At 40.5% G+C, this 27,611-nt stretch overlaps 1 protein-coding gene across 2 annotated transcripts in view; it reads left to right on the top strand.

Moving 5' to 3' along the window:
• PSTPIP1 (proline-serine-threonine phosphatase interacting protein 1) overlaps window positions 1-27,611 on the top strand; it is an 86,817-nt gene that overhangs the window by 28,958 nt on the left and 30,248 nt on the right. For both annotated transcript variants that reach the window (XM_089655288.1, XM_089655287.1), the window contains 4 exons: window positions 5,779-5,879; window positions 7,352-7,426; window positions 17,088-17,122; window positions 23,652-23,758. In XM_089655288.1, coding sequence (XP_089511414.1) covers window positions 5,779-5,879; window positions 7,352-7,426; window positions 17,088-17,122; window positions 23,652-23,758 — 318 coding nt within the window. The remainder of the gene's footprint in view (window positions 1-5,778; window positions 5,880-7,351; window positions 7,427-17,087; window positions 17,123-23,651; window positions 23,759-27,611) is intronic.

The raw sequence follows: 27,611 nt of genomic DNA, 5'->3' as shown, positions 1-27,611 counted from the left end.
ACCTTCAACTCTGATCGTGTGAAATGTCCCAACAGACTCATTGAACAGAAGTTGCTTTCTGTTTAACCACAGTGCCCATACATGGATCAAAATTTTCCCAGTCCTTGTTTAACTGGATGAATTTCGATCCATGCCAGCTTATGGAATAAATCTGCAAGAGGGCCTTTTGAAAGAAATCATACAGTTTGCTACCACTCTAAAGTGGTTGTAAAGGCTCAAGTTTTTTTACTTTCATGCATTCTAAAAAAAAAAGCCTTCTGTGTGCAGCAGTGTACCCCAGCCCCCTCATTACTTACCTGAGCTCCATCACGATCCACGATCACGATGTGCACAACAGCCTCAGCTGTCCTGGGTTTCTGCCTCCTCATTGGCTGAGACAGCAAGTGGGAGCCATGCTATCAATCATAACCAGTCAGCCAATGTGAAGAGAAAGGGGGTGGTGCCAAGCCGCGGCTCCGTGTGTGAATGGACACATGGAGCAGTTGCTTGGGAATAGCCTGCTCGGGTGCCCCCATAGCAAGCTGCTTACTCTTGGTGCACCTGACAGAAAGGAGGAGCCAGGAACATTGGCAGGGGACCCTAGAAGAGGAGGATCCAGGCTGCACTGTGCAAAACTGTGCACACAGCAGGTAAGTGTAACATGGTTGTTATTTTACAAAAAAAACAAAATTAACCTTTAAAAACGCTTTAACTTTTGTAAATGGTTTGTATTTTCTTTCCCAATCTCCATCCACTGAAACCACAGTTCAATCTCAAGCTTGCTATTTTTGCAGTGAGCTAACACCCATTATTCACAACCACATTGCTTCTCATTGTATGAGGTTTGCTCCACAACTCAGTCAAGGTCCATTAGTTACATTTGTTTTGCGCCTTCTAACCAATTTATTCAGCCATGTAACCACAATTGTGAGATGTTTGCAAAAAAGTGAACAAAACTTCCATATGAATATGAGACAACTATATGAAGTAACTAGAGTCAGTAAATACTGCACTGGAAGATAAAGACCCAGAGAGCAACAGTTCACAACTGTGGGGAGGTGCAGCGTGGTGCGGAGGCAGTAAAGATACAGAGTTCTATGGCAATAAAACTTAGAGCTTGTATTAAAGAGAATGCAAATACAAACTCCTTAGTGGGAGAACGCAGCTTGGGAAAACATTCAGTTCAAAGGCAGAAATGCACGGGAAGAGATGCACCAACAGCATCTGTTTCAGAGGGTGTGGTCTGTCCCAAAGGGGAGGCTTCCTTAAGGAGAGAGGTTCCCTAGCCTGTCCCTCCTCATCGGGAACTTTTCCCTTCCACTGATTACTTTCCTTGTCAGACAGGGGGCTCTCTCCCTACTCTACCCACTTTGCAAAAAAGTGTGCCAAAACCCAGACCCTGCTTACCTAAGATGGCCTGCCAGGGGTCACATGGATGCAGCGTAGCCAACTGGCATTCTTCTCCATGACCCACGACACCAGAGAAAAAACAAGTTTCCCCTGACTTCCTCTCCAGGCTGTGGTAGCACTCACTTGAGCGCCACCTACAATGGAGTAAACAGACTGCACCTGCCTACAGGTGTAACAACAAATAACTGTAACAATAACATTCCTACCACAGCACTTGCAGTTTACAACTTTCAGTGCTGCTGGCTGCTGTTTCTCAGTGCTGCTTCCCTGAGCTTCCAGTCATCACATGAAAGGGTTAACATTGGACAGTGCAGTCTCTAACCAGTCTGTTAGCTTGGAGAAGGAGGGAGGAGGTGGAAGGAGAAGGGTAGTGCCTTGCTATCCTAGGTCACAGGGCTGTGTGTTTCTATATAAGCATACAGTGTAGGGAGATGCAACACTAGTCTCTGCATGCAAGGGTAGCGCCATAGAATTCTCCAAGAGAAAGAAGCCACAGGAAACTATCTACAACAGTCATAGCGACTGTTTCAACACGAACATAGATCTAAAAGATAACAAAGCTTTCATACTCTATTTGTGATAAAATCATCTGCTGAAAGTGCTTTAAAAACAAATGATTTATTTTCACTTTAAAGCCAAACTCCAGGATTAATAAATATTAAAACAAATTGCCCAATGCAATCAGTGTAATTCAGCCCACATCCTGTGATCCCAGGCATGCCTGCTGAGGAGCATTAATATGCCACCTTGGGCTCAGAGAACTATTGCATAGAACAGACATAATACTGTGATTTGTGCAGAAGTAAAGATAACCCAGTACTGGAGGAAGTAGAGAAATAGGAGGACCCAAGTCATTGTTTTTATTTATTTTTTTTCTTTGTGGTGGTGGGCAAAGGGGGGTGGGCCAAAGCAGGGAGTACACATAGGCAAAACTTGTTTTTTTTTTCATTTTAGATAGTTATAACCCCTGCCACTTTTTTTGCCATTTGTGTCCCATTTGGGAGATTTCCCTTCACTTCCTGTCCCATAGCCAAAACAGTATAAGAGAGTAAATTCCTGCAAAGTGAGAGAATCCCTGGTGTTCACCAGGGTCTCCAGAACAAGGGTCCCAATTGGAAGATTTTCCCTTTATTCCTGTTCTGAGGACAACCCAATATCCAGGATATTCTTTTACTTTCTCTTTCAAATCCTTCTAATCCCTCTCCACTAAAAAAAGTTTTGCCTTTTGTGCTGGGGAACAGGTTGCAATACAAAAAATAATTATGAGAATTCCATTCAGCCAGGAACAATGATAATTTAAGTGCTGGAACAAATGCCCAGTACTTTGAAATAGAATGCCTGGGGATGCCCTAGTCCCCCAGACCTTCTGGTATCATAAAGATTTTAAGGGGGATCCCACAAAAAAAAATAGATGAGGTCCCCCTAAAAATCTTTACCAGATCCTTTAATCAAGCATGCAGCTTGGCTGGTCAGGAAAAGGGGGATGAACGTATGGCTCCCCACCTCCTGAACCATACCAGGCTACATGCCCTCAACACTGAAGGACCCCCTTCTGGCAATGAACCCTGCCCCCATGCTGTTGATAAGGACCAGGATCTCTTCTCCACAACCCTGGCTGGTGGATGTGGGGGTGTGCAGGCAAGTGGCTTATCGGAATGTAGATATCCCTGTTAATAATATGCGAGTCCCCAGATACTGCCACCCCCACATGAATGTGTTTAGGGGTCATAATACCTCTACTCATTAAAAAATGTAACTTAGAATGTTAAACAAGTCCTTGATTAAAAAGAATAAAAATCCCAAAAAAGGTCCTAGTAAATTAATCGTCAATCACGATGCACACACACTCAACAAAAAAACAAACAAGCGGCTCACACTACTGATCCTGGCAGTACCACTAGCCAAATGACATGTCGTTGCCAAAATACAGCCAGTGGCCATATTTCGCAGAGATGTTACTGCTGTCTCCATACTTTTGCGTACGTGATGAGGATTCCTGGTGAATTCAGTGGTTCCTAGGGACACACCAGGTGAAGCACCCACAGCTTTTTTAGAAACCAGTGACAGCAGGAAACTGTCCTAAACAATAGTGGTAGAAATACCACTTCTACTGTATATATGATGCTTACCTCCCACAGAACAGGGGACCGCTGGCTCATCCATGGTGGCTACTTCACCAGGAGTAGCTGGAACAGACAGTAGGGACACCCAAAACTCTCAGGTGAACAGGAACACAGACAGAATATATGGCAATGTGATCTGTAAGAAACCAGAAAGACTAAAATATAACTTTTTGGTGGAGGGATTCTTTTATATTAAAATAAAACTGTTACTATTTTAAAATTCAGAAAAACAGAATATGAGCCTACAACACAGTTTGCTTGTGGATAACATCTGCTTTTTTTAGTACTTGAAAATGTACTAATTACATGAAAGGAGAACCATTCATCTTTCATGTTTACTTGCTGTTGGGTGACTAATACTAGCAATATTAACCGGATAAATGAGTAACAGCAGAGGAAACAAAACGGAATCCTTATACATGGTGTACAGGAAGGAAATGTGAAATATATTTATTGTGAAATATTCCTCCACCAAATGCAGCAAACCACTGAATGAGCATTGTGTGGGTTGCTGACTCCAGATTACTACTGAGCATTACACATCCCTTGTTCCTTTCACTCTTTGAACCTACACTTCACAGACTACAGTTTTATAGGTCATTGTCTAGTTGTACGTGCCCCTACTTACCTGTTTTTTTTTTTTTTTAATTAACCACCAATATCTTTGGTAAGAGAGTCATTTACTTCTTTTAGAATGTCTGTAATTCAACTAGAGGACTGGACCTACAGGTTATATAGTAAATAGCAAGGTAAACGTAGGGGGCAAAAACAATTGTGTTAGTTGTAAATGCCGTCGCTTACCATCAGAATTCTAAGACTCATTTATGAGAGATAGTAACTCATATATTAGATTGCACTATTCTGCAAGTGAACTGGACTCTGCACATAACCAAAGGCCAGGCAAACTTTGCTATGTAATTTTCACTTTTAATGCAGTTTTATTTTACAGTTTATAATTGTCTATTTCATAATATTCTTTTTTTCTTGCACCGTTTTTTCCCTTTCTTAAAAATCTTTAAAAAATCCTTAAGCTGAATATCTGAATGTTCTATCAGAAAAAAAAACTTTTTGCCTCTTTGAAGAAAGCTATCATTTTGTAAACTTACATTCCTGTATGGGCAAGGCAGTGATAAAGACATTTCTTTTAAAAGGTCGGAATTGCAGCAGCAGGTGCTGTGAACTGTGTGTGTCTGTTAATAAACTTTGATAAACAGGTCTTATAAAACTGTTTTTATAAAACACCTACCTATACACTCCTAAAGACAATGTTGGGGTTATTTACTAAAGCTGGAGAGTGCAAAATCTGGCTCACTTCTGCATAGAAACCAAACAGCTTCCAGGTTTTATTCCCAAAGTTTAATTGAGCAGGCCTAAATTGAGCCTGATTTTGCACTCTCCAGCTTTAGTAAATAAATCCCTGTATGTCAACAAAATATGTAGAGCTTTCTCATTGGGACTGCCCATAACAAATTTGAAGTACATGTGTTTATTTGATCATGTGTTTGAAAAGTAAAGGTTGAGCTATTTGGGATATGATGTTGTAGAGACATGAGATAAGAGCTGTTTCCTGCAAAGGATAAAGGGTATGCAAGTACACATGGGTGCCAGGCTAACTGTCTTGTGGCATGTATCTCTGAAATCTTGTATAAACAAAATATGAACAAAACTGTTTTATAAATGTATGTGTTGTGACTCCTTATAGTAACTACAAAGTCCCTTAATATGCATAACTAAGTTGTCCTTGTGTGATCAGGATATGGTACTGGTTTTCTAGGCATAACTATAATAAGTTCATATGTATATTTGTATGCGGTGGCTTGGGCTAATTGCAGAGTTAACCTGCCCCAATGAAACTCAATCTCAAGTCTGCTGGTGCTTAGATTGTTGTCCCGCAAGCTGGAAAATCTGCACAGAGTGAGGCTTAGAGGAAGTCATCACAGCAGAAGAGAAGAATGTTCGCATAGCTTAGTCTACAGTATGTTCACTAAGAAAGCTCCACCGTGTGCAGAGGAATTTGATTAGATGACTGAAGTGTACACAGCTTCACCTTATTCACATAGCTTAGTTGGCATTTACTTTGTCCAGCAACAGACACTAAATACTAAATAAAAATACAAAATTGTACCATATGCATGATGATTATCATGGGCTCTTCAAATGGAGTTGAGTTGTCAGGATGCCAGTTTGCTTTTCTGTACAGTCCATTTATGTTTAATGATCATTTCCAAATTTTGTGTAAATTGTATAACCCTTTCTGTTCTTGCAGTGTACAGATTTAGTATTGAACACTGGATATGACATCATCCTCCAGAGATTACTGAATGGGAGGAAGATGTGTAAAGATGTGGAGGAGCTACTGAAGCAGAGGTACATGCAATTCTGTTAACCACCGATTTCTGTACCACAAACATTCACACATGCATTACCATCACTATTAAGTCTTATGATACTTCAAACTAGGATATTGTTCTTAAAATGGTTTTACATGATACCTGTATATTTTTTCAAATCCCATTGAACATCTGTTCAATTGGGACATGTTAGTAGTCCAGCATTCATAAGCCAAAAAAGATAATTAAGGCTGGGCATACACAAGTCTTTTTTTTTTTGCTCAACCATAGTTGAACGAAAGAAAATGACTTGATTCCTCCATCCACACACTCGATGTGGATGGGAGAATCCTTCCCACTGAGCTACTGTATTTTGAAAATGGGGAGATTTCCCCTCTGTAAAAATACACTTATCAGTACCACCGGCCATAGCTGGCAGTGGTGATCGAGAAAACATTTTTCAACAGGTTGGTTGTATACAGGTCAATCGATAGAACAACTTTTGTATAACCAGCCTGCAATTACATGGGTCGAAACTTGGCCCGAACCAGACAAATTTAGAGTGCATTCAAAGATACATTTGCCATTGAAGTCAGGTTGAGCACTAAACCTTGGGAGTCATCCAGTAGTTCTTTATGCTTCCCGGTTCTCTAGTGCAGGGGTCTCCAAAGCAAAGGGCCAGTATAATGTTCTTCAGACTTTGTGGGGGCCGGACTGAGCTCAGTGGGAGTAGAAAATGCTCCCTCATTGGTGTCATTGGAAGGACATATGTCCAACTAGTGGTGTCAATAGGCAGATGCATGCCCAATCATTGGTGCCAGTGGATGGACTAGTGCCTCAAGGGCTGGATAAAAGCAAGCAAAGAGCCACATTTGGCCCACAGGACCCAGTTTGGAGACCACTGCTCTAGTGTATGAAGCAGAGAGTAATAAAGTATTCTGCAAGAAAAAAAATGGGAAAAAATATTTGGCATTTTCAGCATGACCTTAAAACATGTTGCATTTAGAAATTTGCTCAATACCTACCTCTCTTTTACAGCGTGCGACAAAAATATAAGGGTATTTTACTATAGTGTGATGTAATCCCATCACCACAGTCAGGAACACTACTTACTGCAATGATTACCCTTGCATGCTTTACTTGCTGCCTTCTTTGATGCCTAAATGGTGGCCAAAAGATCAATTACATTTGCTTTTGCTTTTCCTTAATTTTGAACATGAGGTATAATACCTGGGTCAAAAATGCCAGCAAATGCAGTCTCTAATAAAACAGGGCGACATTAAACCTCATTTGCCACATAGTTGCCCAATTACACAGTGGATTGAAGTTGGCTTGTAAATTGGAGACTTCCTGTAAGGACCTTATTCCACTGCACAGCTTGGTGTCATCTGCAAAGAATGAAATTGTATTTTTAATCCCTGTTATATTATCTGTTTCAATCCTCACCCATGTTCTGCTACTTTTAATAATTTAAAACATTCTCCCCATCGTTTTTTTTTCCCTCATAAGGGCTATTGCTGAAGAAAAATACGGGAAGGAATTAGTTCAAATTGCAAGAAAGGCTGGAGGACAAACTGAAATAAAGTAAGAAAGATGACTAAAAGTTAAAAAAAATAATGGAAGTCAATGGCATATAATTTTAATTCATAGCATGCAAATTTGTATGATACAGCGGTTTGTTTTGCAATGCAGATGCTCATTCTATATACATAGCTATATAACTGCTGGTACACGTTTTGTTTCTCTGCTGACTGTGATAGTTTATTTACATTTTAAAATTTTCTTAAAAACCACTTCAGCCCCGGCACAATTTACCCCCTTCATAACAAGGCCATTTTTTTTGCTATTCGGCACTGTGCTACTTTAACTGGCAAATGCGAGATCAGGCAATGCTGTATACAAACTAAATTTTTTATCATTTTTTCACACAAATAGTTTTTTTTGGTGGTATTTGATCACCTCTGGATTTTTTATTTTTTTTATTATATAAATGAAAAAAGACTGAACATTTTGAAAAAAGAAACAATATTTACTGTTTTCTGTTATAAAACATATCCAATTAAAAAATCTAATTTCTTCATAAATTTAGACCAAAATGTATTTTGCTACATATCTTTGGTAAAAAAAATTGGAATAAGTGTATATTATTTAGTCTATAGAAAAGTTATAGTGTCCACAAACTATGTGATATACAGTATATTTGAAAATTGATCATTCCTGATGTACTGACAGCTGATCATTTCTTGAGGCCCTTAAAATGACAGGACAATACAAATACCCCCCAAATTACCCCTTTTTGGAAAGTAAACAGTCTGAGGTATTTATTAAGAGGCATGGCAAGTTTTTTGAAGTTGTACTTTTTGACACAATTTTTTGTAAAATTGAAATTAAATAAATTTGTGGTTTTTTTTCCCCTTTTTGTTCTTTTTTACATACCATCACCAGCGCAGTACAGCATCATGATATGACTGGTGTGGCTGTGATTATGACACTGACTGGTGACAGCATGTTAAAAAAAAAAAAAACTTAAAACAATTTAAAATAATTTTTTATTCAATATTTTAATTTTAATTAAAAAAAATGCTTTCATCAGAGTGCTTCAATGTTACCTTAGTAACCTTGTACTACTCTGGGCGGGTGATCAGGGATTTTTTTTTTTTACACTTTGATTGCTGGTACAATGGAGATGCGCACCCGTCTGAGCCTCTACAGGCAAAATGATGTACAGGTAAATGCACTGTGGGAAGTTGGCAAGTGGTTAAAGTGGTATTAAACACAAAGCAAACATTTATTATTATGTAGTTTACCAATCATTAGATGTAAAGGCTGCATTAGTTTTCTTTTTTAGGCTTTCATTCTCTATTTTCATCAGGTGATCCAGCCAGTAAACCTGTTGTTTTTCTAAAGAATTATATGCACCCCTGTCAGTGGTAAATGGTTTGTCTTGGGAACAGTCCAGGGGTATTCTCTTTAAGTTTTTTGTTTTTTGGGGGGTAATTTGAATGGGGCTAGGTAACTGAGGGGGATACTCCAAAACTACGAACAGACAGGAGCAGGGGTGGACTGACAACTCATGGGGTCCCTGGGCAATAGGGGCTCATGGGGCCCCTGTGTCCTTGACCAAACTCAAAAAAGCCTATGAAAAAGGTACCAGGGGCATCTCATGGGGCCCCCTACTGACCCCGGGCCCTCGGGCAGTGCCCGAGTTTCCAAATGGTCAGTCCGCCCATGGACAGGAGGTCACTTTTTCTTCTGTAGAACTATGAGCCAAGTCCTTGCACAAGTAAACAATGGACTGAGCTTTGTAAAAGTAACTTCAGAAATCAGAGCAGAGTCTTTTAACTATAAATTAAACAGACTAAGCTGTTCAGGACAGCAGACATGATGTTCCCCTTGAACACGGCTGACTCTTTAGCACCAGAGGGGTGGCTACAAGATACAGTCTCTAAGATCTCATACACCAGTCTGTACTCACAAATGTCCTTAGATTATTGGTTGCCTCCTTCCAATATCTTCCAGGCACTTTCTCCCTGTGATATCAGACTAGATCACCAGGCAACAGGTCCCTCAGTCAATTTCAGCAGCTTTCAACAAAATTGGCCCCCCAGCCAGTTCAGCTGGACTGTGGTGAACAGAAGACACAAGGCAGGCTTACCAAGGGGGCAAAACAGCCCCCCTAGGAGGTTACATTGAGTGGAGCACAAAAGATAAAAAAAATGGTGCATTGGAATGGGTTAAAAAACATATTACACTTAATGCATGGTGAGAAAGTGAGTTGACACAAGAGGGAAATGTGAGAAGAGGGAGATATAAAATAGAGGTCTTGGGATGACAAAAAACAATTAGGAAGAGATGTGAAAGAGGAGAAATAGGTGCACAGGGGAAAGAGAGGGAAGGAGAACTCAGGTAATGGGAATGGTCAAGAGCAGGGATTTTCTTTCTTCATTTTTACTAGTAATGGCGGCAATCAGTGACTTATAGCGGGACTGCGGCAGACATTCTGACACTGGGGGGAACTGACTTGGTGTCAGTGACATCCCCATTGACACCAATACAGTATTCAGTGCTACAAAAAAGCACTGACATTGTACTAATGGCACTGGGCAGGAAGGGGTTAACATGAGGGGCGATCAAAGGGTTAACTGTGTGCTGGGAGTGTTTTGCTAGGGGGCGGTGTGTGTGATTCACTGTAATCACACTGCTGTGGAAGCAGCGTGCCCGAGCTGACAGAGAGGAGAACTGTTAGTAAAACTGTTCTCCTCTCTGTCAGAGATCCTCGGAAATCACTGGGTGCTAGCAAGTAATTGACAGCTGCGGCCACGAAGGATATTCTGCACTATGAGCTTTCGCATTTTATATGCCCACATTGCTTGAAAGTGGAGTTGGAGCGGAGCCGAGGGATAGAGCATTGTCCTATCATTTATCATGGATCAGTTTGGGGTCAACCCCTGAAGCGCTGTTGGCTTTTTCATTAATTTGAAAGCCTAACAAGTTTCGATAAACATCCTAACTCACTTTCATCATCACTGGATCTCTGATGTGTTTTCCCTTCAGCCCTGTTGGATTAATGGATGCCAAACTGTATTTACGGCAATGGAAGCATCAGCTGTTCACAGATGATGCCTTATTGGTGTACCCATCCAAAATGGTATCATGGTACAGGTACACTGTTGATCATCTGGACAGGGACAGAAAAAAAAGTGATCAAGATTGTGGAATTACAGGGACAAAATCTAAAAATGTACCATTACTCATGATCCAAGAATAGTTATGGGGAATGGGGGTCTCCCTATAAATAAACTGTATAGAAAACCAACATCTACTAACAGTTTAGTACATGCAGAGAGTTTTCATACAGACCCCTGGTAAAAAGTATAACAGTGGGACAATATCTGCAGTCACGCAGAAACTGTAATTAACTGGAAGATTTTGGGGATGAAGCAAAAGTGTTGAAGTTGAAATTTCAGAAAATAGGTTACATGAAAATATAGCTGAGAGAAGCCTATCACAGATCTAAAGGATGTACATTAAAGGGGCTATTGTACAAGATGGGCCCCCAAGAGAAATGATGATACAAGGTTACCTTTGCAGTATTCCAGTGTCTCACATAAATGCACAATATTTGTCAATAGTACTAGTATTTACTGACCAATGATGATTTATTAAGGGGGTTCATAGCGACAGGACCAAGACTAAAAATAATTTATAGGCATGTAAGATCTATACAAGACATGCTAGTACATAGCCACTTTAAGAACTTAGAGCTTAGATGAGAACGGAAAATGTGTGTCAAACCATGTGGTAAATGTGAATACTGTAACTTCCTCACTGAAGGAAATAGTTTAAAATTAGCTACAGGCAAACCCTTTAAAGTGATAGTAAAGTCTGTTTTTTTAACTTGTACCTATAGGTAAGCCTATAATAAGGCTTTGGATACAAAGAAAACAAAAAAGAGGGTGCACCGACCTAGTGCATTATTGTAAAAAATATTTATTAAAAGGGTTAAAAGTAAGTATCATACTCACAATGGACATACAGGACATAGGCACATCACACTAAACAGTAGTGTCCACTCCAATCCACACTGCATATAAGTCCAAAATATGGAACACTAGACTTCCAATTGGCTAACACGGTTTGAGGACTCAGCCTCTTCCTGGTTGGCTCTCAGGAAGAGGCTCGAAACGCGTTAGCCAGTTGGAAGTCCAGGGTTCCATTTTTTGGACTTATATGCAGTGTGGATTGGACACCGCTGTTTAGTGTGATGTGCCTATGTCCTGGATGTCCATTGTGAGTATGATACTTACTTTTTATCCTTTTAATAAATATGTTTTATGATAATGCACTAGGCCGGTGCGCCCTCTTTTTGTTTTCTTTGTATTCAGTGACTTTGGACTACCCCGGTCCGTTGAGGGCAGCAAAGAGTGCATATTCCAGGAAATCTGAATTGTTACCTTAGCCTCTGCTGAGTCCATTCCCAACACAGGAGTACAGAAGTTGCTGTGTTTGCTATAATTAGGCTTACCTGTAGGTACTGTAAATATCTGCTAAACGTGCACCGTTTAGGAGATATTTGCCTGTGTAGAGCACCGGTGAATGCGCTCTGAAGTAACAGCATGCCTGTGCCGTTCCTTCAGAGCTGTGACTCCCGCATGGATGCGTGGGAGTGACGTCATCGCCGTTCAACCATTCCAGCCGCCGGAGCCCTTGAACCCGAAAGAAGGATCGAGTGAAGATGGAATCCCTGTCAGTGGTGACACCGCGCCACTGGAGGGCATTGTTATAAAGTAAGTTTCACATAATGGGCTAGTATGAGATGCATACTAGCGCATTATGCCTTTGTCTTGCAGGGGAAAACGTTTTTTTACTAGAGTTTACAACCTCTTCAATTGCTATGGGTCAGTGAGTTGTAATACCCAGGGGGTATTCTATATTCACACATGTACCTGCAGTGATTTCTATGTGGAAAATAATATTAGGACAGTGGGAGACTATATGACCACATTTATGATATCTACTTTCCGACCCGCCGCAGTATTTTTACTGCGCAGGGCAGCAGCTACAGGCACCACGGCCTACTGGTACGTCGTTGTCTGTTTCCAGGTGTGGGATGTGCACACTCACCCTCGTCCACCTACTCCCCTGTGATATGACACAGTGGGAGTTCATCAACAGACCCAACCAGTGATTCATAACTGGGACCTGCTGATCGGCCAAATCACAGCCTGGTAAACAACACAGAGCTCTATACAGAGGGAGAAATTGCTTTGTTCGTTTCCCTGCTAAGCAGGGAAAAAAATAAGTCAATTTGTAATACAAAAACATTAACACTTGCTAGGCACACAAAAAAAACCCTTGATTGCCCCTAGATGCTAACCCCTTCCCAGCCAGTATCACTAGTACATTGACAGTGTACATTTTAGCATTGATCACTGTATTAATGTCATTAGTGATGTCAGTGTCAGTTAGTCAGTGCCCACAAAGTGTCAGTCAGTGTCCAATTGCAAGCTGCACTATCACAGTCCTGCTATAAGTCGCTGATCACTGCCATTACTAGTATTTTAAATAAATAAATAAAAAATCCAGTATATATCTTATAGTTTTTAGACGCTGTAACTTTTATTCAAACCAATTAATATACACTTAGTGGGATTTTGTTTACCAAAAATATGTAACAGAATACATTTTGGCCTAAATTTATGAAGAAATTTTATTTTTTTATTGAATGTTTTAAAGCAGAAAGTAAAAAATATTGTTTTCTATTCAAAATTTAAGATCTTTTTTTTGTTTATATAATGAAAAATAAAAAACCGGTGGTGATCAAACAACACCAAAAAAAAGCTCTATTTGTGGGGAAAAAAATTATATAAATTTCATTTGTATGCAGCATCTCATTACTGCGCAATTGTCAGTTGGGCCTCATGCACACTAGACATTTTTACAGCTGCTGTTTTTGGCATCAGGCGTTTTTTTTCTGCAGCCAGTAAACTCCCCAGCATGTTATCCTACGTGTCTATGCACACATAGGCTTTTGTCAGTGTTTTTTGGCAGGGGCATTTTCAAGCTGGAAAAAAACCCCAGAACTACTTCGTTTGAAGAGGAGTTTTTCATTTGTAAAAATGCTCTAACGCTGAAGAACGCTGAAAACGCTGAAACCGCGGCCATCCAGCATTTATGAGCGTTTTTGAGTCTCAAGAGTTTTTTTAAAACAATATTTGTGCTCTTGCTTTCATTGTTTGACCTGTGCTGTGTGCAAACAGGAACATTTCCCAATGTCCTTTACTGCCTCATTGTCTCAGCTGAATGCACTGTGCGCAGTCAGGAAATTCCCTTTATGGACATTTCCCAATGTCTTTTGCCACCTCATTGTCTCAGCTAGCAAAACTGTGTGCAAACAGGAAATTCCTTTTATGAACATATGGAAGACACATGGCAGGATATCAAAGGATGGGTCTAGAATCGTCATTAACGGCTGCTTCTCTCTTCCAGCTGTCTCTGTCTCCTCACCATCCTTAACAGTATCAGTAACATAGCCTCATCAATTTTCTGCTATACAGAATCCATAATGGATGCAGCAAGAAAAAGAAAGATAGCTCCTGAACAACACAGTGCTGTCTCTACTCTAGTGCTCTCTGCTCTGAAAATGGTGACTAAACAACTACATAATGACTATGCAGAGTTGCATTATGGGAAAGTGGGAGTTAAAAAATGGCAGAGAGGTGTTTTCTTGCTAAAAACTCTAATGCGGCAAAACACAAACAAAATGCTAAAAATCGCTAATAGAAAACAATGCTGCAAAACTCGCGTTTTCAATGTGGCAAAGCTATTGACATTTTTATAACGTCCAGTGTGCATGAGGCCTTAAAGTAGCACATGGCCTGGTCATGTGGGGGGTAAAATCTTCCAGAGCTTAAGTGGTTAAACAATATAATTTGAGGTCTCCGGTAGCAAGACATTTCATATGTGAACATGATGGTCAATTGGACTTGTTGGATGCTGGGTTGTGGAAGAAGTTAAATCTAACCCCCTTAAAGAAAGTTAGTGAATCAGGAAACTGAAAGTAACATGCCTACTGAATCTAAATGATAATTTTAGTTTTAGATAATTTCTGTAGTTATAGGTGATAGGAAGGTTAGTACAAAAATAAAAAAACATTGGTTACTATTTATGTTTGGAGTCATGTCCCCCATGGAGTTTTTAGATCTCCCTCAAAAGTACATTATGCAATGTGATACTCTTTGATCGGGGACATGAACAAATATAATAGTCGTAATAAATGTGTTTATGGAGACCTATATAGATAAATTATGTGATATACTGATACAATAATGCAATGTTTCATGGTTTCCCCTTTTAACAATGACAGGTATGACACATGGGAGGCTTTTTTGTACATTATGGAATTGTAATTTGCACTTTTAAATTGCTCATCCTTGTCTAGGGAGATGCGGGTGGATACTGTTCTGTGACTGTTTCCCAAGTTCCTAGGTAAAATTGGGTACGTGGTTACTGCAGTGGTGCACATGAATGCTAGGAGGACATGTGGAGCCACAATATGTGCTGGCTACACAGTTTGAGAAGCTCTGAAGAGGCCACTTTCTGGACCACAATCCTTAATTCAGGGGGTGGTATCATCTCTGTTTCATCCAGGTTGGACCTACAAATCCAGTTAGGTGACTGTCCAGCCTGCAGAGGACTGATAATATTGGCTGATACTAATTCAATGCTAGGACGCCCGTGGATGGATGGAAGCACAGTAATGCCATAATATATTGTGTCAGATCAAAGAGCTGTTTTTTGGAACTCTGGCACAGGAGGCAAATTGAACGGGGTTCTAATCATAAGTTGTGGAGGAACATTTTGTCATGAAAACTGTTCAATCGAAATGCCAGAAAACATGCAAAGTCAAGCAATAACAAGGAGCTGAGCCCAGCTCCAGCTTTTGTATACAGAATACTCAAATTCAGTTAGAAATGACATATTTTTTGCGCAAACAGATTTGCTTATGATGTAATTGGAGTGATAAAAGTTGGTTTAAAGCAGTATTAATCCCAAAAATATGTATTATATTGTAGTTTACTAATTCTTAGATGTAGTGGGTGCAGTAGTTCTCTTTTTTAGGCTTTCCCTTTAATATATTCTGGTGATCTTGCCAGTAAGTCTGTTACCTTTCAACCTTCTTAATTGACCAAGCTGTCCAGCATATGTGGCAGTTAAGGGGGTGGGGGGATGGGGAGGGCTGTTTACAATGTGATCAGAAAAAGCTGATGCTTTCATTCATTTATGTCCATCTAAATTTGCTAGTACATTTTACATTACCCCATTCCTAGACTGACAATGCTGATATTCATAAGTGTCTCCATTGCTGTTCCATAGAGCAGAGACACCAAAGATGGGAACTGTGTTGTTGGCTGGACCAACAGGTGAAAAAAAAAGAAATAAAGCCTAAAAAGAGAAGACTAATGCAGCCACCACGTCTATGGATTGGCAAGCTGCAATATATTAATTTTATTTTTGTTTTTAATACTGCTTTAACCCTTTCCCTGCCAAGTCTGACAGTGGGGGGGGGGCTGTACACACAATCCGGTGGCTGCAGCCATAAGGATTGTGTATAAAACTGACAGGCAGACTCCTGCCTGTCAGTTGGAAGCAGTCGGTCTGCTGCCAGGTTGCTTCCACACATCCCTGATAGCGGTGCCACCCCCCCCCCCCGCATGCGCCCCGCCATATAATTTGGGCTTGCTTGCCCATTTGCGGGCCTGAGACCAACGTGACAGGTGCCAGCGGGTGGAGAGGAGGGAGGAGAGCAGACGCACGTCCGCTCTCCTCCCTTTCTTGCTGTGACCCTGCATGTCTCATAAAAAGGGATCTGTCACCTAAAAAATCATCACATGTGATGATAAAGTTAAAAAAAATTTCTTTAATTGCAAAAAAATAAAGTTACACCAAAGCACATAACATCCCCCACCCAAAAAATGTTTGATGCCCCCCCACATATTCACCTGTATGAATTTAAACACACGCCTCGGAGGCGCCTACGTGTGAAAACATTGATTTTGATATATATATGTTACATATCGCCATGCACACAGGAGTGAGAGCAACAATCTCAGCACAAGACCTCCACTGTAACGCTATACTGATGACCTGGTAGGGCCTTTTGAAGGGTCGCCAATAGAAAATATAGGGTACTGACATTTGTCGCCATTTCATGGGCGCAAAGAATTTAAGGTTTGTCATGTTGGGTATCTAAGTACTCGATACAAGCTCATCTTTTATATTTTATCAAAAATTTGGGAAATTAATTGCATTTGTTTGCCCTAAAATTTACTTTAGTGTATTTTTTATTGAAATTTTGCGTTTCTTAGACCTTTTCAGTAATATCGTGAGACATAAAAAAATTGGAACTACCTCTATTTCATTCTCTAGGTTGTCTACTTTCAGAAATTATATATTGTTTGGGGCTTTTGTGTAATCCTCAGGCCTAAAATTATTTTTTAAACATGCAGTGAAAGGGTTAAATGAAAAGAAAAGTTTGCCTAAACATTGGTTAAAAATGTACTGAAATTGAGAAGTAAAGTTTGCATGTGAAAATATGATGAAAATAGACATGCAAACTAATATTACTGTTTAGTGAAGTGAGTCAGTTGGGCCTTGTGGTGTGCTGGTTCTAGCTATAGATATTTAATGAGCTTCCAATCACATATTGAGATGATCAACTTATTATCATTATTATTTATTCCAGCAAATTACGAGGATCCTTTGATGCATTAAAACAGCGTAAGTAATCCTTTTTCCTTTTTTCATTAATAACTCACAGAGGTTTTGGAAGCCTATGCAGTTATTAAGTATTTTGATGCATTACTGTTTCTTTAGCAACAATTCTATTTCATTTGAGTAAACAGAATCATTGCTAGCACAAAGCCAACACTATGTGCCATAGCACGGGTCTCCAAACTGCACATCATGGTCCAAATCCAACCTTCTGCAGGATTTTATCCAGCCCTCTGATTTAAGATGGATTCTGATGGGGTCTCTAATTTGGACTCTTGTGTAAGTGGGGACTGCGCTGTAAGGAGGACTCCCATGAAAGGAGGACTTTAATGGGAGCTCTAATGTAAGGGGGGACTCTGATGGGAACCCTGATGTTAGCAAGGACTCAAATTGGCTCAAGTTTATTTGGAATTTCTTTTGTTTGTTTTGCTTAATTTTTTTTTTGTTTTTGTTCTAAATAATACACTGCCGATTGCAAAAAAAATTATTAATTCATTTAAATTTTATTTGCTAAATTTATAAAACTGATTTTTCTTTGTTCCATGAATATTTGTAAAGAATAGGATTTGGCCCTTGTAATGAAAAATTTGGAGACTTCTGTTCTAGAGCTTAAAAATTCACAAAGCAAAAGTGAAAAAAAAAAAATATATATACATATAAGGAAAACAAAGAAATAGAGAATGTGTTAAAGGCATAGAGCTGATTTCTACTCAGCCTACTTCTCAATCTACTTCTAACATTCATGTTCAACTTCAAGGGTTCATGCACATGAAGCATTTATAGGTATATTATATAACTTTCATGTTCAGAAAATATGTCAGGTAAACATCAAAAGAATGTGCAAAGAAGCTTCAGCATTTACAAGAACATAACTGTGTACAGCCATTCACTTGTATGGCAGGCTGTGTGTGGCACATGCAGCTCCCTAAGCATCTGGCAATATACACTGCTCAACAAAATTAAAGGAACACTTTTTAATCAGAGTATAGCATCAAGTCAGTTAAACTCCTGGGATATTGATCTTGTCAGTAAAGTAGCAGAGGGGGTTGTTAATCAGTTTCAGTTGCTTTGATGTTAATGAAATTAACAACAGGTGCACTAGATGGGAAACAATGAGACGATCCCCAAAACAGGAATGGTTTTACAGGTGGAGGCCACTGACATTTTTTTCCCTACTCATCTTTTCTCACTGTTTTTCACTAGTTTTGCTTTTGTCTGGGGTCAGTGTCACTACTGGCAGTATGAGGTGATACCTTGACACTACATAGGTTGCACAGGCAGTCCAACTCCTCCAGGATGGCACATCAATACGTGCCATTGCCAGAAGGTTTGCTGTGTCTCCCAGCACCGTCTCAAGAGCATGGAGGAAATTCCAGGAGACAGGCAGTTACTCTAGGAGAGCTGGACAGGGCCGTAGAAGATCATTGACCCATCAGCAGGACCGGTATCTGCTCCTTTGTGCAAGGAGGAACAGGATGAGCAGTGCCAGAGCCAGAGCCCTACAAAATGACCTCCAGCAGGCCACTGGTGTGAATGTCTCTGACCAAACAATCAGAAATGATTTCATGAGGGTGGCCTGAGGGCCCAAAATCCTCTAGTGGGCCTTGTGCTCACGGCCCGACACCATAAAGCTTGATTGGCATTTGCCATTGAACACCAGAATTGGCAGGTCCACCACTGGCGCCCTGTGCTTTTCACAGATGTACACTGCAGCTGATAAACTCATGTTCAGGAGGTTTTCTGCATTTTTTTCAGCAGCCCCTGAACTCTCCCTAATGTTTTCCTATGTGTCCATGTACACATAGTCGTTTACAGGAAGTTGAGTTTACAGTCATTTTTTTGAACGCACCAAACTTGCGGTCAGGAGTAGATTTTATCAGCGTTTCAAACACCAAATGCTTGTAAATGTGTGTAAACGTGGCTAACCAGGTTTATAGCGTTTGCATTTAGAAGCGTTTTTTAACTGTTCCATATCCAAGTGTTGTCCAGAGCCTTTTTTCATCATCAGAAATGCATGCAAAGTGTTTTCCATGTATTCAAATGGACCCGGGACACCAGCGCAGTCAGTTCCAGGTTTTGCCTGAAGGAAAAATTGGTAGAATGTGCTGCATTATGCTCATGATGGGATCCATAGTGAATACAACCAGAAAAGATAGGTCATCTCAACCAGGGGCGGACTGACCATTTGGAAACTCGGGCACTGCCCGAGGGCCCGGGGTCAGTAGGGAGCCCTATGAGATGCCCCTGATACCTTTTTCATAGGCTTATTTCAGTTTGGGCAAGGTCACAGGGGCCCCATGATCCCCTATTGCCCGGGGGCCCCATGAGTTGTCAGTCCGCCCCTGGTCTCAACACATACTGCTCTCTGCTTCTGCTCTCTCTATTTTCTCTCAAAATGTCTGTAATAGTTATTTTTTACTGTTTTTCAGTGCATTCTGGGCATTTTGGAAAGTCTCCTGATGTTATCTTTAAAAAACGCTTCTAAACGCAAATGCGCATAAATGCGGTATGAAAACACGGCTAAACAGACGTTTTTTAACCTACGTTTTCCAGCAGTCAGTTTCCATAATTTAGAAGTGTTTTCTAAACGTCCCGTGTACATGGAGCCTTACTCTGCATCTGGCTCTATTTCTTGCCTTCAAGTGTTGCTTCTGATAATGCAAGTCTATGGGCTTAAATATAAAATATTAACTATATAAACCCAGGAAAATTATATCAATATATACTCAATATATTCCAAAGTCTACATCATCCTGCCTCATGAATGTAGCCCTGGGAATAGTTTATTCAATTGGAGCTGCTATTAAATAGTTGTGACCAAACAAATATCAAAAAATTTGAAAAAAAACCCACAATAATAGCGCTAACAAATTACAACTAAAAATAAATTAAATAAATGAATGGATAATAAACCAGCCACCAAATAAAGTGAAATATGTGTAACACTAAATAATACAACATAAATATTTAAAAAAATCAAATAACTGATCCTCAATAAAGTCCATTAAATAAAGTCCATATACATATTATATGATCTTCAATCAATGAAGTTATGGAATCTTTCTCAAATCCTCCACCAATGTAAGTACTCCGTGTAGCAATCATGCACACAGAGATGGGCGCGGTCATCCATTTTGCGCATTGAGCAGAGGGTATGGGCCACCATCTCTAACACAGGAGGCTCAGGACGAGTCAGCCTTCACTACCTCATGTGGCTTGCCTGAATTCACGGGAAAGCTAGTTGGGGTTGGGAACGCACCAACCACCTCCCCAGGGGTCAGGAATGACCTACAATGTGGAGTGGAACTGTGTACAGTTGCCCACTTTAGGGGCCGTGCGGTGTTCGGCACCTGTCTGGGAAGAGCATCTTGGGCCCCTGTCACTAGTCAGGAACAAACTGCCCGTGCCTAGTCTGACAGTCAAGAATGGTAACTGTCAGAGGGGCATGTCAGTGGTTCAGCTTTGGGAACCACCGGTAGGAAGAGACCCCCAGAAGTCTGGGAATGGGGAGACTGAGGCAGTTATGGCCTGGCCTACTCCCCAGGCCAAAAAGCAGGTTTTGTCAGTCTTGGATGCAGCTGGCTGGGTGCAACTATCATGGCTCAGCTGGACCCGTGACTGACCTAGCAGACAGGAAACTGATGGAACTGGTGTCCTGGATGCTATCAGGTAAAGAGGACTGTTCATCTTGGACGAAGGTACCTGTGGACCTATCCGGGCAGTGAGTTCCAGAATTCGCCTGTCTGGCTCTGTCTGGCGTCACTACCTTCGGGTCAAATGTAGTCCTGGTCCAGAGGAAGGAGATGGGAGAGGGAAAGCTCATTCTCTGCCTTGACAAAATGCTACATCTCAATATGTTAGCAGATGACACCCCTAGACAGAAGTGTTTTGTGAACAGGTGGGCACCCCGGCAGTTGCCACGATATCCGGATAGTCATAGCCAACTGGTGCTCCTCCCTGACAACTCACTTGGTCGGCACAACAGTGTTGCTGGGGAGAACAGCACCCTTCTCAGAAGGAACCTGGTTCTCCCGCAGTGCAGTGGTACCAGATCACCCCATGATGACCCTCTGGGCAGAATGGGTCTGTGCACTGGTCAGGCAAACCAGCGGCAGAAGTCGGTTGCATCAGGAGGGAAATTGCAGTTCCCTCCCATGCATCCACCTGAGGGGGGGAGGTGTAGCAATCATGCACACAGAGATGGGTGCGGTCATCCATTTTGCTCCAAACCCCTGCATTTTGTATCTCTCTTAAACACCAAATCAGTCTCCCTCCTCCGATTTCCCCCGTCCCTCAGGATTGTGGTCAGTGTATGTTTGCTGAGTTCAAGAAGCCTGAGCTCCCTTTACACAACCCCCTCCCCAAAATAAGGCAATTGGTTCTGTTGTTGTAAGAAGACACCCCACTGAATTTGGTAGAAAAAGGTTGGTATGCTTGGAGTTTGGGTGTGATAGAGAAAGCAGAGTCTCCTGCCATGTAACAATGAAACTTGCAGTAGAGACAAGAAAAGCATCCTGGAGCTCATAAGACTTGAAGCTGCTTAACCCAAGGCTTTTTGGCAAATACTTATCTACCTAAACTTCTTCCTGTTACCTTTTTGCTGTGCTGTGGTTCTCTGTATATTTATATATATATATATATTGGTTACATCTTTTTTTCTGTAAATATCTGTATTGCACCCTTTTGACCTTTTAGTAATAAATCTTTCCTTCTGAAAGTGTTGAACTGTTTCTATAGCTCTTTAATGCAACTTACGAATTCCTACTGCCGAAGAGCGCTACTATGAGTGTTTAACCCTCTGTATAACCTGTCTGCGGTGATAATGGTATACAGACGATTATCTAATCATCCTAGTGTATTGCTGATATTGCCGAGTTTCCTCTTTCTCTGTACAAAAGGAGGTGGTGGCAGTGTGAAGGGTTAATTGCGTAATTAACCTGACCCAGTAACAATCGCACTCAGGCTGCCAGTACATCGATTTGAGGTCCATTGAGCTGGAAAATCATTGTGCAGGGTGCAGCTGGGCGTGGCATTGTTACACACGTGACATCGCGGTTTTAGATTGGCTAGTCCTTTGGTCACAAGTTTGGTGAGAAGGTCAGGGGTCTGACGCCGTGATCGGCACATTCCAGTCTTCAACACCCCATCAAAGTGCAAACTCACCAGATACTGGTGAAAAACCAGCATATCTTTATAATCAGTAGATGTGAAAAGAATCTGCAGCATATCATTAGTAATCGTCAGATGATCCCAGTGATCTCCATCATAATGAACATAGGTCACATGTGTACAAAGTAGAAAACACTCTGTGTAGCGTAATACAGTTTCAGAAACTGTATTCCAACTAATACACTCATAAAAACCGTACTCACATTGTGTAAAGTACAAAAAAATATACAGATAAGAATGGCATATATTCATCAGTGATTTGTATATTTATTAATCAAACACAAGATGGCACTAATGCGTGGTTCTTACTCCACTCTGATAAGGTGTCTGAATAAGTCAATCCGTTGAGTTATGTGTCATCCTGTGTTCAATTGTCAGGAGGTGTTGTTATCGATGTTAACCAATGAGAGAATGGGCGGCTCTATAAGAGCTAGCTTAATCCACTGTGATCACACCCTCGGACGAAGTTGTGTGACGAAACGCGTTAGAGCGTGATCCAGCAGTGACGTCATCATGTACGCTGTATCACGTGTCCGGACCACGTGACCGCAACCGCGTCATCTGTTGCAGGCTGGTGAGACGCCACTGTGTGTGTAGGAAGCAGTGTACTAAGCGCTTCAGGCTGAAAGATTTTAAATACAAAAGGCTTTTTTTGTACTTATACAGTGTGAGTGCGGTTTTCATGGGGGTATTTGTTGGAATAAAAGTTCTAAAACGGTATTACGCTATGGAGAGTGTTTTCCGCTTTGTTCACATGTGACCTATGTTCATTATGATGGAGATCACTGGGATCATCTGATGATTACTAATGATATGCTGCGGATTCTTTTCACATCTACTAATTATAAAGATATGCTGGTTTTTCACCAGTATCTGGTGAGTTTGCACTTTGATGGGGTGTTGAGCACTGGAGTACTTATGTTGGTGGAGAATTTGAGAAAGATTCCATAACTTCATTGATTGAAGATCATATAATATGTATATGGACTTTATTTAATGGACTTTATTGAGGATCAGTTATTTGATTTTTTTTAATTATTTATGTTGTATTATTTAGTGTTACACATATTTCACTTTATTTGGTGGCTGGTTTATTATCCATTCATTTATTTAATTTATTTTTAGTTGTAATTTGTGAGCGCTATTATTGTAGGGGGATTTTTCCCATTTTTTATAGAAGTCTATGGGTTTGGTTTACTAAAGGAATAGAGGCCTTCATTCCCCTAGTTCTATGAGGAGCACACTGAAAAATGTGATCATTTTTCTAGAAAAAGTATTTTGTGTAGTAACGTATACTAGAAATAATATGGTAAACATTGCCCTTTGTGTGTGGCATTATTTCTGGATGTGCTTTGTCTTGTTGCAGAAATTGAGAATATTGGGATCTCACATATTCAGCTTGCAGCAACTATGAGGGAAGAACTGCAGAGTTTGGAGGACTTTAGAGAGAGACAAAAGGAACTGAGGAAAAAGGTACATTTGCTGCATGATACGGTACACCAGGAATGAGGCTTTATGTATTTCTCCTCCCTACCTGAGCTTTATGATTTATCTCAACAATGTTTAAGTAGAAATAAAGTCATGGCTTTTTGTTTCATGTTGGATATAGTAAGGGAGGGTTATAACATTATAACCCCTGTCAGTTTTTTTTTGCCATCTGTGTCCCATTGGGGAGATTTCTCTTCACTTCCTGTCCCATAGCCAAATCAGGAAGTGAGGGAATCTGTTGTTGTCACTAGTGCCCCTATTAGAAGATCTGCTCTCTATTAGGGTCCTTTCACATGGGCGTCCCATTTTTTTCATCAGTTCAGTCACCTTTTTTCCAAGAAAAAAACAAATCAGTTCACATCCGTTGTTTTTTTTTAACAGAAGAAAAATAGGGTTTTCTTCTGTTCAAGAAAACGGATGTTATCAGATGTGGACATCAACGGCCGTAAACAGATGATCATCCATTTACTTCCGCTAGTCCAGCCTTTCTCAACCAGGGTGCCCAGGCACCCTGGGGTGCCTTGAGGTTTCTTCAGGGGTGCCTTGGCAAAATGTCTAAAAGTTGCCCAAAACTTGTATACAAAACTTGGAAGAAGCCTGACTCTTAGTTACACAAAGCCACAGGTTTTCATTGTGCGCCATTACGACCTTCTAGCTGCCGGCGTCCTGATAACCAATGACATCATCAGTTGGAGTATGTCAGTGGTCTGCACAGCATCCTTGTTTGACCCTTCCTTGCTGGGGTCACATTAGCTCAGTGATGGAGACAAACTTAGAGAAGCACTGGAATACTAGTCAGTGCCAGTGTACAAAAGTGTATTTGATTTGGAAGAATAAATCACCTCTACTGTTGGGTGTTCTACATGTGTGGATGTTGCTGCGTTATATAAAACTATTAGAATAGTATTTTACATTTTAGAATGGGGTGCCTCAAGACTGTCCATAATTTTAAAGGGTGCCTCGGGACTTACCATACTTTTAGAGGGTGCCTTGAAATTTTCCATAATTTTAAAGGGTGCATTGACTGAAAAAAGATTTAGAAACACTGCGCTAGTCCATAGAAATACATGGTGTTCTTTTTCCATCTGTAAATTACCAGACGAAAAATGGACATACGGAACTCCCATGTGAAAGGGACCTTACTGTTCTTGGGACAAACTAAACTTTGGGATTTTCTTTCATTTTCACATTTGATGATAGTGGTAATCATGACAAACAGGGTGAATCTCCCTAATGGGGACACAGACAGTAAAAAAAAACCTGATAAGGGTTTTAAGCCATCCTCATCCATACAAAACAAAAAAAAAGTTTTGCCTTTAGTTATACTCTAAAGGAGATCTATGGTCACAACACTTTAATTTTATAACATCAGCATTGTAAAAAAAATACAAACAATAGGTATATTTGACAATCCAATGTAAGCCATACCTCCCAACTTTCTGAGATGGGAATGAGGGACGCCTATTAGCAAAAGTAATTGCTTTTAGGTGATCTCTGAAAACTTGTCTCTTCAGGGAATCCTATCCTGTCTTCATCTAATAACCAAATCTTCTATTTCTCCTACCAGTCCATCCCCCACAGTTATTACCTTTAGTACCACCATCCCCTCCCTCTTAGACTGTAAGCTCCAAGGAGCAGGGCCCTCCTAACCCTCTTGTATTGAACTGTATCGTTGCTGTATTGTCTCCCTTTATATTGTAAAGTGTTGAGCAAACTGTTGGCGCTATATAAATCCTGTAAAATAATAATAATAAAAAAGTATGTAGGCATAGGACACACACCCTGCTATGCCCCCCCCCCCTTTAAAAGAGAAATGTTCAAAAAAAATTATTAATAAAACCCACAAGTGTTTTTTTTACCACTTCCTTTATATTTACTTTTGGAATTTACAAATGCAGCAATTTAGATTTTGGATGAAAGGCTTAGCACTGTAAAACACTTTTTGATATATGACTAGTGTATTTTATTTACAACCATATAGATCGTTCCAAAATGAGGGACAAATGTGGAGGAGGGAAGGACAGAGGGACTTTGTTCTAAATCAGGGACAGTCCCTCAAAATCAGGGACAGTCCCTCGAAATCAGGGACAGTTGGGAGCTATGTGTAATCTTACTTGAAATATCTCCTTCTATGTTGTGTGAGACTGGATTCCCTGCATGCTTTGTGGCTTCTCTTCTGCTGTTTAATTTCAATTTCTAATGACTACATGTCCCATGGTACCTTGCTGTCTGCAAGCACTGATTCTTGCCTTGACTCCGCCTGCTGAGACTCCTCCTCTCAACACCTCTGTAGTTCAGTTTTTGTGAAATGTGTGACACTCACAGGGCATAATGAATACATGTCACAGAATCCAAGGAAGTAAATGTTTGAGGATCTTCACAGAGTAAGTTTACAAACTTCAAGATCATTCCGATTAATAGGAATCATTTAAATACCATGTGGAAATGAACATATTATTTTATAATTTGACCATAGACGCACTTTAAAGTGCAATGTAAAAACTATGGAAAAAATTGACAGGCTGGAAAAAAAAAATTAGCAACAAGCTGGCAAAGTTCCCAATATTCCAAAAGGAACCTAACTTATTTAAAGATGAACTTCACAGTACACAGAGGAAATACAGTACATATAAGAGAGCTGAGAAAAGGTATACATTTCCGTCTCTTCATCCCTGACATATACACAGCCCTGGCACACCAAGCAGAATTTTTTTTGCAGCTGCAGTTTAGTAATACTTAGGGCTGGTTCACACCATAGAAATGCAGTCCAGATGCGTTCCAGAGGCTTTTCTGTATGCGGGTGTGGTTCATTTTGTCTCCCCCTCTCTTTTTCTTCAACTTAAATAAGGACGTGCAGTGTGTTTTTGATGCATTTACTGTGTTCCAGTACAGTTGAGTGCAGAAACAATTCAGCATGTTGTACTTTTTTTTCTGGAACGCACTGAAACTGACTGCACTGGTGTGAACTATGCCATTGGAAACCATGTAACCTACTATCAAAGCATTTTTGATGCAGAAAAAAAAACGCACTTGACTGCAAGTGGTGTGAACTGGCCCTTACAGTTCTCCTCACCACCCCAACCCTGTGACTGAACAGTAAAAGAATAACATATGATGAGTTCACCTCTGTCACTCTGCTCTCTCCTCCTATTAGCATGCTTTTTGCACTGCAGCACAACTGATTGGCTCTTTATGCTTCTTCTTCCTCGACCAGTCAGAGCTCTGCTGTACAGGTACTGCAATACGCTGATACCAGATCAAATTCAGTTACTTACACTTCAAAAAAAATTTTAAGGACTAATTTGTGCTTTTTATATGTGCCTGGAGTCCAGTTTTAAAAGTGTAGCAATAAGCACTGTGATCCTTTTTTGGATATTCATCTGTGAGATCATACAAACTACCTAATATCAGTGTCAGTGTAAAACAGCATGGGCCAGGAATACAGAGATGCTAATAAACCTTCAAAGAAAAGTGTGTATGCTTGGTTAGGTTCACACTTGCCATTGCGCTGAAAAGTGAATCTCAGTTAACCGCTCTTCAGAATGCGGCTTTGTTGCTTTCAGGCATTCAGGAGGCGATCTTGGCACCCCCTGAATGCCTGTTTTCTTTCTACCTGTCTTTTTTCTGCTGAACAGCAATTTGTAATGGGGCTAATTCACCGCAATGGCAAGCCAAGTGTTTGGCTCGCAATTGCAGCGTAGCCCCATTGACTTGCATGGCTGAGTTTGACAGTTGCCACCAACTATTGACTCATCATGTCACCTTAAATTTACCATGGCACAAAAGCATTGTGGCCATGGCATGTGAAAAGCCTCCTCCAGCTCTTGATTAACTTTAG

The sequence above is a fragment of the Staurois parvus genome, unplaced genomic scaffold (genome assembly GCF_062004578.1).
Source record: "Staurois parvus isolate SC_StPar_1 unplaced genomic scaffold, SC_StPar_1.0 ptg000832l, whole genome shotgun sequence".
Lineage (NCBI taxonomy): Eukaryota > Metazoa > Chordata > Amphibia > Anura > Ranidae > Staurois > Staurois parvus.
This window is presented reverse-complemented; position numbering and strand designations above follow the sequence as displayed.